Source organism: Mustelus asterias, chromosome 5 (assembly GCF_964213995.1).
Source record: "Mustelus asterias chromosome 5, sMusAst1.hap1.1, whole genome shotgun sequence".
NCBI lineage: Eukaryota > Metazoa > Chordata > Chondrichthyes > Carcharhiniformes > Triakidae > Mustelus > Mustelus asterias.
In genome coordinates, this window is record NC_135805.1 from 86,604,494 (window position 1) to 86,617,067 (window position 12,574).

A 12,574-nucleotide genomic window follows, 5' to 3' on the forward strand; every position below is an offset into this window, starting at 1 on the left:
CGTCAAACTGGAAATAATATATTTTGACAAAACTATTGGTACATATTTAGAATCAGAATGCAGAAGAGGCCCTTCAGCTCATCTAGTCCAAATCAACACATTAGAAACACCTGAACTCCCACCTAATCCCATCTTGCCAGCATTTAAACTAAAATTATTTCAGAAAATTACCGTGGATACTGCTCAAAGTAATGGGTATCATGCATTAAATTTATGGGGATCATAGAAGTAGGTAACAAAACTCAAATAGATGAACTGTACAAGATTTTCATGGAACTACCTTGCTTCTCACGGAACTAGACCCGAAAATATCAATGCTCTATTACAAAACACAAGATTTTATCCAATATATCAGATTTACCAGATATCATATTCTGATGATTTAGTTCTGAGTCCTTTGCTTAGAATAGGACAATAAATAGAGATCAGACAAGATAGTATTTACATCGTCATGCTAGATCATTATCACTTTATGAACAATCAGACACAATGGCGGCAATTCTCCCATCCCGCTGTGCAGCTTTTGCCCCACCGGGCATAGGGCAGTGCCAAAGGGGCAGGGCATAATAGAGGCAGGGCCCGTTGCTACTCTGCATTTGGGCAGAGGAGTTGGGGGGTGGGGGGGGGGGGGGGGGGGGGGGCGTGGCGGAATGCTGAAAAATCTCTGATGAAGGGTCATCTAGACCTCATCTAAAACATTGGCTCTATTCTTTGTCCACAGATGCAGACCTGCTGAGACTTTACAGTATTTTCTGTTTTTGTATCAGATTGCAGCATCTGCAGTATTTTGATATTAACTATATTTCTTGTTGGGAGAGACTGTATATAGTGTTACATGTCTACACATTAAATTTTACAATCCAAAATCAAGAATTTATTTCCCTTTTGTGATGTTAGTGTACCCTTAGTTTTTTTTAAATCATGATCTCTGCAGCTCTCACAGTCAGTGTTTCTCAGCTCACAGCCTTAGCTGATGTCATTATGTTGCCAGGCTGACTACGACGAGTCCTTTTATTGCTACTTAAGTGGTTTAAATGGAGTTGTTTGTGTTTACTGTGGGATTAGTTTTACGATCCTGCATTTTTAGGAGGGCGGTCATGTGTTTTTGGACATTTTTTTTTCCAGTGAGTTTAAGGTTTTGTTTTCAATTCTGAGCTGCAGTTGGGTTTTAAAAGGGATAGCAAGCTGAACAGAAGTTTCTCTCTCCCTGTTTTATTTGGAAATTCTGCTGGTGATCATAAAGCAAGGTTTTGCCTTCCTGAAGGAAATCATCTGCTATTAGTAGTTTGCCTAAAGTCCCTGATGTTCTGGTAAGCTGTTCTGATTTCAAACTGTTCTGAGTGTACCAAGATGAGAGTTTTCAATTCTCCAACCAAGGGACTCAATTTCCAATATCATGTGAGCATTAGTCTGAACTATGTTAAACCTGTGAAAAGGGTTTATCATCTATGGGATTGGGTTGATTGGAACATTGTAGATACCTTTGTTAAGGATTATACATTATCATGATTGTTTGTAATTGATAACATTTCTTGCTAATTTTCTTACTATACATGTTAACCATATTCTTAAATAAACTGTTTGATAAAAGCTCCCTGGTGGGTCACTTGAATTATACCTAGCCAAATTCAAGATGCAAAACGTATGATCCAGACAGGCTCCATAGAACACTTTGGAGTTTCTGACCTGAACCATAACACTTTCAAGTTAATTAACTTGTTCGTTCTCAATTAGACAGCTTGGCTCAGTAAACTATCAGCATCTAACAAGAGTTTGTATTTATCTCACGCATTCAATATTTCTTTTGTCTCAGTGGGCCACGAGATTGAAATCAGGCATGTTCACTAATCATAACCCCATGAATAAGACTGGCTGCATTTAATACACACCAAATATTTCATAATGAGTTATTGAAGATGTTTAATAATTCACTGTCATCAACCTCAAATGGTTTTAAAAATATATTTACGCTTTGATTGGGCACAGAGGAAGCGCACAATCCCACAGTCAATGATGCGTGCAATCAGTGTGTATCTCACTTTATGTACCCTTGCTTTACCAGCATATCATTTTAGTCACTCTGGTAGGAAAAACACTGGACGAAAACCAGTGAAATGTGGTAACCCTGCATGTAGGCAAAGGTTAACAAAATGTCTCATGGACTGCACTCAGAATCCTGATGGGCCGCAGGTTGCCCACCACTGTTTTAAAGCATGTTGTTGCGCACTGCTCCCTTACAACAAGATCTCTCTCTCACACACTACTTACCAACCAGAAACTGTAATTCAAACGTGCAAAGATTCAGTTGAGTAAAAGGCCCCTTTTAAATAACTGATTACTCACCAGGAGGACTCGAACTGCCATCATTGCAGCAGCTCCTGTTGACACTGTACTGTCCATTAGAATGACATAATCCTCACTGATATCCTTAGGTAATCGAAGGTAATGTAGCTATGCAAAAGATAGATAAATTAATCAATCCAACCCTCCAAAAAAGTCAATTTCCATCTTTATTATTTTGAAAATTGCAGGTTAATTTAGTTGCATAACAGTCGTAAGATTATTCGACAACTAACCAGAATACTAATTGTTACTTGTCACTACATTACTCGAGTGTTGCTGAAAAAATAGAGACAGACTGTCTAACCTTTTCATCTTGCACTCATCAGAGCGGACGTTAGAATGCCAAAATTCAAAGGGAGCATCAACATATTGCATGAGAAAGGAATACTGATTGGTGGGCAAATCACCTCTGATGGATCAAGGCCTTGCCATGCACCAGGAAGCTAACAGTACAAATTGTTACTTCCTTTGAACTTTGGCATTCTTGAATCTGTCCTGATGAGTGCAAGACAAAATGCTTTGACAACATGACTCTTTTTTCAGAATACTAATTGTTAAAATCTAACTTTATGAGAAACTAACTTGATTAAGCATTTACCTTGGTTGTATAATAAAGTGGGAAAACCTAGAAGTATGGCACAGTGTAGAAAAGATGCCAAGGTAGATGGATTCTGGGAGTTTGTGTCAAGCTTTCCAGCTTACTGCAGCAAAATATTTATATCTTGAAGTCTGTGAGAAACTGCTCATGCACAAACGGAATGTAGATGTCTCTCTCTGAGATAAGGCAACACAGGATGTAAATGCCTTGTGAAGGGCATACATAATTATGGAAAGCTTGACCACCATTTTGGTGAAGATGACTGAAGAGGGGGAAGGTCAATGGATAAAAGCCAGGATAAAGAAAAAGATGCCCTGATCAGATTCGCACAGTGGAGAAATCCAGAGTACAAGACAAGAACAATCAAGACAAGCGACAATGGAGAGGGAGAGAGAAATAGGGAAGTAGAGCCCCAAGACCAAAGGCTGCAAGATGATAAGTCATTACGCACTCCTCATCCAGTCACAGTGCAGCAAGTATAGAGCTTGTGTTAGATTGTAAATCACTGCCTAAGTTTATTACTATAGTTTATCTGAAAACCTAAACTTGCTCAGACTTTATCTCACTAAAGTAGTCCCATGACTGAACTTCTTGCCAATCCACTCCCATAAAGATTAGGGGCTGAAAAACCCTAATGCCAACAATGGCGCCCTAGATGGGACTGGCTGGGTTGTGAACACCTTTAGGGAGAAACTCAGAGACTCCAGATAGCAAGTTTAGCCAGCACTCTTCTCAGGAAAGAAAACTTTGGGGAGTGCAGCGACTTTGACAGAAAAACTAGTGGTCAAAGGCACTTACTCTATAAATAAATAAAGTTATGTTATCCAAAAAGTCAAAAAGGTCCTCAAGCAGGAAATGCATTTATCCAAGATAGGATAAGCTGGAAGAAGTTTAAAAAAGTGATGTGGTGAGACCATCTTGCTTATTGTGTTCATTTTTACACTCAGGTTATTAACTGGAGAGAGCCAATGGGTTTGAGATTTGGAACTGTGCAAAAAATGTGCAACCAAGCAACCTGAACACTAGTGCAGTCATGATTGAAACTCAGGAAGCTAGAAACCAGCTGAAACAGAGAAAAAGAGGAGGATTGCTCAACAAACAGGGTTAGAATATCAAAACAAGCTGTTGAGGGGACAGTTCAAAAGTGGAAAATAAAAACTTCATCTTCTGTGCTGAGAAAAATTTAAGATTGTGCAGGACAAATAGTAATAAGGAAAAAGAAAAAAAAGTCTAAAACTGCTAGAAGGAAAGATTAAGGGTGGGTTTTCCGGCTGCGCACTCTACAAGGCCAGAAATTCCCGCCCGAGGACAATGGACCTATGCATGGTCCGCCCTGCCCACCACGATTCCCATGGTGGGCAGGACGGGAAAATTCCGCCCCAAGTGTTACTTCTGTTTTAAGGTAATGGCAACTAGAGTTTGTTTTCATAATATGTGCGCAAATGTGTATGAAAATCTGTTCATATCTGTGCTTTTATCTGCAGAGCTAAAAGTCATTAGTATCCCTTTGTTATCTGGCCTTTAATGTTGGTGGTACAAGTTTGTACTTGTTCTATCTATACAGGTGTAAGTTTTGGACAGAATTTTGGTTATGTTTTACATTGTGAACTTGTTGAAGCAGAGTTCCTTGGGCTACGAAATTGAATCCTGTAATGGTTTATGAGCTCCAACATTTTAATGCTGTGTCCAAGTATAAATGGGAGTCTGTTCGTTTCCCTTATATAATTGAATTAAGTTTCAAATTAAAGTTGGTTTGTGTGTCATTCTTTTTTAAAATTAATTTTTGCAACTGTGGAAAAGGGACAGTCTTGTCAGAGATGAGCTTCAGCCTTGAAAATGTTTGGCAGAAATCCAATTTGAACTGTTCAAAATATTTTGCCTTAATTTGACTAGTGTTTTTAAAAACTACAATCCCATTGCAGTTTAAAGGTGTTGTAGTAAGTAACAAACTTGAAAACTGTTTTAAAGGAAAGAAAGGATAAACAAGAGAGATTTAGGAAAGATTCTTCCTATTTTTGAAATGTCATCATTGTCTCTCTAAGCTGGTGTCGTTCTAACTCTTGGTCTAAAATCTTCAGAGGTTTTATTTGAAAACTGCGAAAGCTAACTTTTTCTTTAGTTTTATCTTTCTATCTATAGTTTTATTAGTCATTAGAAAAGGCACTTGAAGTAACAAGAGAATGGTGTAATTTAGGTTTTCTTCTTAGAAAGTGTGCTACTATGTTCTGCATTTAGTTACAAGTTCTGGTTTGAATCAAATTGGGAACACCCAAAATGCCTAACCTGTTAAATTCAGTTTCTGCAACTTAACTCGCGGCCACGGTGACATTCCAGTTATGTTAAGGTATGTGGGAGACTTTTAATTCCAGATAATAAGGTTCAGACATTTTGGGGCGGCATGGTGGCACAGTGGTTAACACTACTGCCTCACAGCTCCAGGGGCCAGGGTTCAATTTTAGCCTTGGGTGACTGTCTGTGTGGAGTTTGCACATTCTCCCCATGTCTGTGGGGGTTTCCTCCGGGTGCTCCGGTTTCCTCCCACACATCAGAGATGTGCAGTTTATGTTGATTGGCCATGCTAAATTGCCCCTTAGTATCAGGGAGATTGGCAGGATAAATATGCGGGGTTAAGGGGATAGGGCCTGGGTGGGATTGTTGTCAGTGCAGACTCGATGGGCTGGATGGCCTCTTTCTGTATTTTAGGAATTCTGTGGTTCTATTTTGGCAGTTTTGAACTTTAAATGATCAACGACGCGAATAGGAATTTGAGATATTTGAATTGATTCCGGTTGTGTAATCATCCTGGTTTTATCATCTTACAAAAATATTAAAATGTTTGAAACAACTGGAATTTATTCTAAAATGCTGTTTTCCTTTGAAAATGTTAATATAACTAATGATTTTTGTTGTTTTCAGTCCCTAGGGTTAAAATGTGGACAAAATAAAGTTTAAAAAAAAAGAACTTATGAAAAATGTTTCAATTAAAGTTTAGTTCTTTGATTGGGAAAGTTTTTAAAAAGTTACCCAAAGCGGCGCAATTGGATGCAGGCTCCATTCCTTGAAAACAAGCAGAAAAACTAACCCTTTCTGCTGATGGCTGCTTTTCAAAACATTCACCACAGCTTTTGTATTGCCAAATATAGACTTTTGGACATCATTAAGTTTTAAGTTTCTAAATCAACTGAGATATTAACCCATTGAGCCCTTGGGCTGAGCTACAATAGATTTTTGCTTTTTGTGTTTAAAACAAATGGCTTCCAGGACCACATGAATCCTTTTGCAGTTTAAAGACATGCAACTGATGCCACAGCAAGAAATTCAAAGACACCAACTGTCACAGCATAGTCACGCTATGGACATAGAAAATAGGTGGAGTAGGCCGTTCGGTCCTTCGAGCCTGGACCACCATTCAATATGATCATGGTTGATCATGCACTTTCAATATCACATTCCCGCTTTCTCTCCATACCCCTTGATCCCTTTAGCCACAAGGGCCACCATCCAGCTCCCTCTTGAACATATCTAACAAACTGGCCCCAACAGCTTTCTGTGGTAGAGAATTCCACAGGTTCACAATGAGTGTAGAAGTTCTTCCTCATCTCAGTCCTGAATAGCTTACCCATTATTCTTAGCCTGTGACCCCCTAATTGTAGACTTCTCCAACATCGAGAATATTCTTCCCGCATCTAGCCTGTCCAGTCCCATCAGGATTTTATATATTTCTATGAGATCCTCTCGCATTTTTCTAAATTCCAGTGAGTGCAAGCCCAGTCGATCCAGTCTCTCTTCATATGTCAGTCCTGCCATTCCGGGAATCAGTCTGGTGAAACTTCGCTGGACTCCCTCAAAAGCAAGAATGTCCTTCCTCAAACCATGAGACCAAAACTGCACAGAATACTCAAGGTGTGGTCTCACCAAGGCCCCTGTATAACTCCAGCAAGACATCCCTACACCTATACTCAAATCCTTTTGCTATGGCCAGCATGCCATTAGCTTTCCTCACCGCCTGCTGTACCTGCATGGCAACCTTCAGCGATTGTTCCACAATGACACCCAGGTCACGTTGCACTTCCACTTTTTCTAAACTGCCACCATGCAAATAATAATCTTCCTTCCTGTTTTTGCCACCAAAGTGGATAACCTCATATTTATCCACATAATATTGCATTTGCCAAGTATTTGCCCACTCAGTCAGCCTGTCCCAGTCACCCTGTAGCCTCTTAGCATCCCCCTCACAGCACACACTGTCACTCAGCTTAGTGTCATCTGCAAATTGGGAGATATTGCATTCAATTCCTTTGCCAAATCATTAATGTATATTGTGAACAGCTGGGAATCCAGCACTGAACCCTGCGGTACCCCACTAGTCACTGCCTGCCATTCTGAAAAGGACTAGTTTATTCCTACTCTCTGCTTCCTTCCTGCTTGCCAACCAGTTTTCCATTCACATCAATACATTACGCCCAATACTATGAGCTTTAATTTTGCTCACTAATCTCATATGGAACCTTTTCAGAAGCCTTTTGAAATTCCAGATACACAATATCCACTGGTTCATCCTTGTCCATTCTATTGGTCACATCCTCAAAAAGTTACAGAAGATTTGTCATGCATGATTTCCCTTTAGTGAATCCATACTGACTTGGACCGATCCTGTCACCGCTTTCCAAATGCTCAATTATTACATCCTTAATAATTGACTTCAGCATTTTCCCCACCATCGATGTCAGGCTAACCGGTCTATAAGTCCCTGTTTTCTCTCTCCCTCCTTTTTCAAAAAGTGAGGTTACATTAGCTACCCTCCAATCCATTGGAAGTCTTCCAGAGTCTATAGAATGCTGGAAAATGATCACCAATGCGTCCACCATTTCTAGTGCCACTTCCTTAAGTACTCTGGGATGTAGAGCATCAGGTCCTGGGGATTTATCGGGTTTTAATCCCAGCAATTTCTCCAATAAAATTTCCTGACTAATAAGGATTTTGTTCAGTTCCTTCTTCATGCTAGACCCTCTGTTCCCTAGTATTTCTGGAAGGTTATTTGTGTCTTCCTTAGTGAAGACAGATCCAAAGTATTTGTTCAGCTGGTCTATCTCTGTTGCCTATTATGAATTCACCTGATTCTGAACCAAGGCTTTGCCTTTCAAAGTATTAATATTAACCCATTCAGGCTTTTTGACAATTGCTTGGCTCCAGTTTGCTGTTAATTTCCACATAATATTTGCAAGCACTTCTGTCTCTGATAAAGATATATTTGGAACCATTGGCCATGAGCATGATGGCTTCCAAAATTGGAACTGATAAAATAAATTGATATGAGCTGCTAGTCCAAGTACTCAGAAGGGAAATTTAGCTGATGTTTGGGTGTGATGTCCACACTTTGATTTTCAGAAAGGCGACTGATGGAGCGACAATCTAGGTGTTTTCTGAGTATCAAGAAACAAAGTTTATTCTGGAGAGGAATAAATTGAACACCAAGAAAACCTATCAGCCCAACAAAGCTATTTGAATTTGGGATAACTTTGAAATGATAAAATGACAGGCACAACAGGCCAGGTTAATAAAACATGCAAAATTTGCTAATCATGGAATCAAATGAATTTGTCGGATTTCAGTTTAAAAATATGAAAATATTCTATTTGATAGTAAAGGTTTTCCAGAGCCCATAACATAACAACAGAAGAACTAAGAGCAGGCAATTCAGCCCCTCGAGCCTGCTCTGTCATTCAATATGAATGATTTAGGGTGGTAATAGAATGTGTAATAAGTAATAGAATGTACAAATTTGAGTGAGAGGGTGGGATACAGAAACAGGAGAGGGCATGCCATCCAACAGAAGATGGAGTGTCTCACCTTGGGTGTAATTCAATGAAATATATCAATCTGGCACTGATGTACTTTCTAGTAAAAGGAACACATTGATAAATCAAGCAAATTGATAGCTTGGAGATATTTGTGTCCTTATGAGTCTAAGAGAACTGAATTTGAGAGTCAGCCGCCACCAAAAACATAGGGACCATGTAGGGGGAAGAGAAACAAAGATCTCAAGGCAGATTCCTTTTCATCTTTTGGCAAGATCAATCTGAAAGTCAAGAATGTGTGGCAGGTGAGTGTGCAGATGTGATTTGCTATGTGAAGCAATTAACATGTGGAAATGCATGGCAATTTTACACTGAAGAATGGGTTACAGACTTGCACAACTACTTGACAAACAGCATGAAATGAAATGGTTCATGTTGTCAGTAGAATGGGACAACATTTTAAATCATCAGGCAACCAACACATACTCCATAGAAGAACTTGCTTTAAAAACAATCAGGATAGAATTAAATACACAGATAGTGGCCAAACTGAATAAAATTAAAGAAAAAAGGGATTTTTAAAAATAGGACAATTAAGGGGAAGGTGGATACAGGTGAAGGGAGAGCTTGAGAATCGTTTAAAACCATGCATAATTGGTCACTTTAATTGTATGCATTTATATGCTAATAACTTAGAATTAGCAGCATTCTTGCAAAAAGATAAGGGAGATCATTGAATGAGATGATCTATAGGTGGGGGAGTACTAATCTATAACCATGTTATAAATAGCTCGGTAATACAGAAATCAATTATGAGAAGTCGGTGAGGATAACAGGAAACAGAGAGAAGGCATTAATGGGGCTTTTTCAGGTTGGCAGGATGTAGTGAGTGGTGTACCACAGGAAGCAGTGCTGGAACCTCAACATTTTACAATTTGTATAAATGACCTGGATGAAAGTACCAAAGGTATAGTTAATACATTTGCTGATGACACAAAGATAGGTAGGAAAGTAAATTATGAGGACATAAGGAGGCTACAAAAAAAATAGATTGAGTGAGCATGCAAAAATCTGGCAAATGGAGTATAATGTAGGCAAACGCGAAACGCTTCCAAACTCCACTCTTGAAGAAACACCTTGGAATATTCTTCCAAACAATGCTTTTCTCAAATGCCTTCACAAAGGATCCACATTCAGAATTTCAATCTCTCCTTTCAGTATTCCTCTGCCCTGGACTTCTATGGGCATTCAAACTTCCACAAATCTCTCAGGTACACCGCCATATTAATAGGTTCCTGACCAATAACCACTGACTCTGTGCCGCAAACACTCAATATGGTGGCTCACGCAGGAACCATTTGGACAAAGCACTAGAAGGTTGTTGGAACTATACCCGGGCATGAACAAACACATACAGGAAAGGAAGAAAACTAGAGCAGGGAGGAAAGTGAAGCAAAATAAGCTGTTTAACCTTCTATGGTGAAGCATCTTCTATTTTTCTTCCCCATGAAAATTCAGGCCAATTGTATTAAATTCACCAATACTTAAAGCCATTGTACTACTTTCCAAGCGTACTCAATTTCTATAATGTCTAGGAGTGCAAAAAGTAACTGGAAAAGATTTACAATTATAGGCTTAATGATTGGTAGAACCAACAGGGGTGCTGCCAATTTTACAAAAGCACTAAGCAATCAACTTGTATAAACACATTCAACATTAATTATTTCTCAAAATCACTGACTTACTGGTAGCTCCATTACAGATTGGTGATCAATTAAGAAAACAATATTGTTTATCATGTGACTGACTAAGCGATTAACCAGGCTAATATTTCAGATAAAACAGATTATAAAAAAATCCACGAGACAGTTGTCACAAGCTTAATTAAACTAGATTCCCCAGCATTACTTAATTAACAGTATATTACGTACCTCAGGCTCCCCGGTGTCATGGTTAGTCTGAATAAGAATCTTTCCTAGTCTAATATCCTTGCACACTGCTGTTAGTGCCTGCTCCATTGTTTCACCAGCACGAAGAATGGAGACTCCTGTTATCTAAAGAATGGGGAATAATTCATTAAATTGCAATACTGAACTTAGATAAAATTGCTACCCAAAATTAGCAATTTCTCTTATTTTTCTATTAATTTCTCCTAAAAAGGCAGAGTTTTGCTAGGATACTTCCTCATGAGTACGAGCAGTTCACAATCCAATCATATTTTAACCCAGTATTCACACATATCGCTTTACAAAGCCACTGGACAAGTGCTCAGTAAAAGGAACCTTTACCATATTTCTCCCTCTAGCCCAAATACATGAGGGCAATTTTCGAGCACAATGAGCAGCTAACTCGCCATTCATGAGTAATCAAACTAGGGAGTGTTTAGTCTGTGTGGCTTGTGACTTAACCTTTATCCAGTAGGCCATCAACAAGTCAATCAGCTAACAGGGATGCAATAGTTACTTATGTACCGCAGAGGCATGCAACCATCATATTTAAATTATTTTATTTCTAACAATTACTTCAAATTTCTAAACTTTAAAATTGCCTTTAAAGAAGTCATCTAATTTCGTAAAATGAAAGCTGACAGAGCTGAGCAAAATGTTCATAGATAACTCTTAAATACACACAATATTTCTATACATATTCTATATAAGTCATTGTTCTCGGTTTTCTAAACTGCTTTTGAGGTTTTAAAAAATGAACCTTCTCAATTTTACAACTGCCATGATTTTCAACAGCCCAGGGTAAAACAGACCACTGCATAGCCTGAGGTGCAGTCTTTCAGCTGAGATGCTCAAACAAGGCCCTGTCTTTCCCTGTAAAAGGTTGCCATGGCATTACTTCAAAGAGTAGAGGGAGTTCTCCTGGTGTCCTGGCCCACATTTATCCCTCAATAACACCTAAAATAGATTACCTAGTTATTGGTCACATTTGGTATTTGTGGGACCATGCTATGTAAAAATTCCCTGCCATGTTTCAAAAGGCTGTGTTTGCTGCCAATGTCAGTCAAATCTGGGAATGCACAGTCAATTCTGTTGCACCCTTACGTCATCGTGAGCAATGGTCTCAGCAGCAGTCAGGACCAAAAATGGTGCCACTCAAATAATCACAGCTCTGTCTTCTCCCATGTTTCAGCAACAGTCAAATCCATCCCATTTTTGAAAATGTTTAGAACTTTAATTAATTACCTTTATGAATAATTACTTCACCGATATCTTTTTAAGAAAGGCAGAAATCTTAAACCTTTATTTTGAACCTGGTGTCAATATGAAATGCACCGCACAAACATGTCCAATGCATCATGGTTTGTATAGATAACTTATAATGCTGTTTTAACTGAAATTTTAATGCCAGCATACTGAGTCTGAATTTGGGGGGGCTATCAGATGTTTACATACACAAACCAAAAAATACTGGCTGTAATTTACATAACACAGTCCACACATGCTACAAGTGAGTGATGCTACTTTCACCTAACACAAAATTCCATACAGCATTGGGGCAGAAAGTTTCTATTCAATTGCTGCCATGACAAAGACTCTATATCTGGAACTTGGTCTTCTCTTTTCAGATACAAGAGACTTGTTACGTGTTTTCAATATTTGGGCTTTAGATTTCTTGTATTTGCAATTTTTCATATTTCAGTTAGCACAGAGCAATAAAGTGGTCAGAAAAAAAGGGTTACTTTTGTTTTAATGTTTTATTTTTAAATTAGACACATCATTGAAGTGTAATTTAAGAACAGGCTTGAAAGCCCAATCATGAAATAAGGAGTGCTTCATATAAAGTATTTAATGGCTCTTAATCTGCCAAACAATCTTGGTGTACTGGC

At 38.7% G+C, this 12,574-nt stretch overlaps 1 protein-coding gene across 2 annotated transcripts in view; it reads right to left on the reverse strand.

Annotated features, from left to right (window-relative positions):
• The window catches only part of LOC144493672 (uridine-cytidine kinase-like 1), an 83,421-nt gene that overhangs the window by 10,244 nt on the left and 60,603 nt on the right, over window positions 1–12,574 (reverse strand). For both annotated transcript variants that reach the window (XM_078212967.1, XM_078212968.1), the window contains exons 12-13: window positions 10,671–10,793; window positions 2,344–2,451 (exon numbers count right to left, since the gene is read on the reverse strand). In XM_078212967.1, coding sequence (XP_078069093.1) covers window positions 2,344–2,451; window positions 10,671–10,793 — 231 coding nt within the window. The remainder of the gene's footprint in view (window positions 1–2,343; window positions 2,452–10,670; window positions 10,794–12,574) is intronic.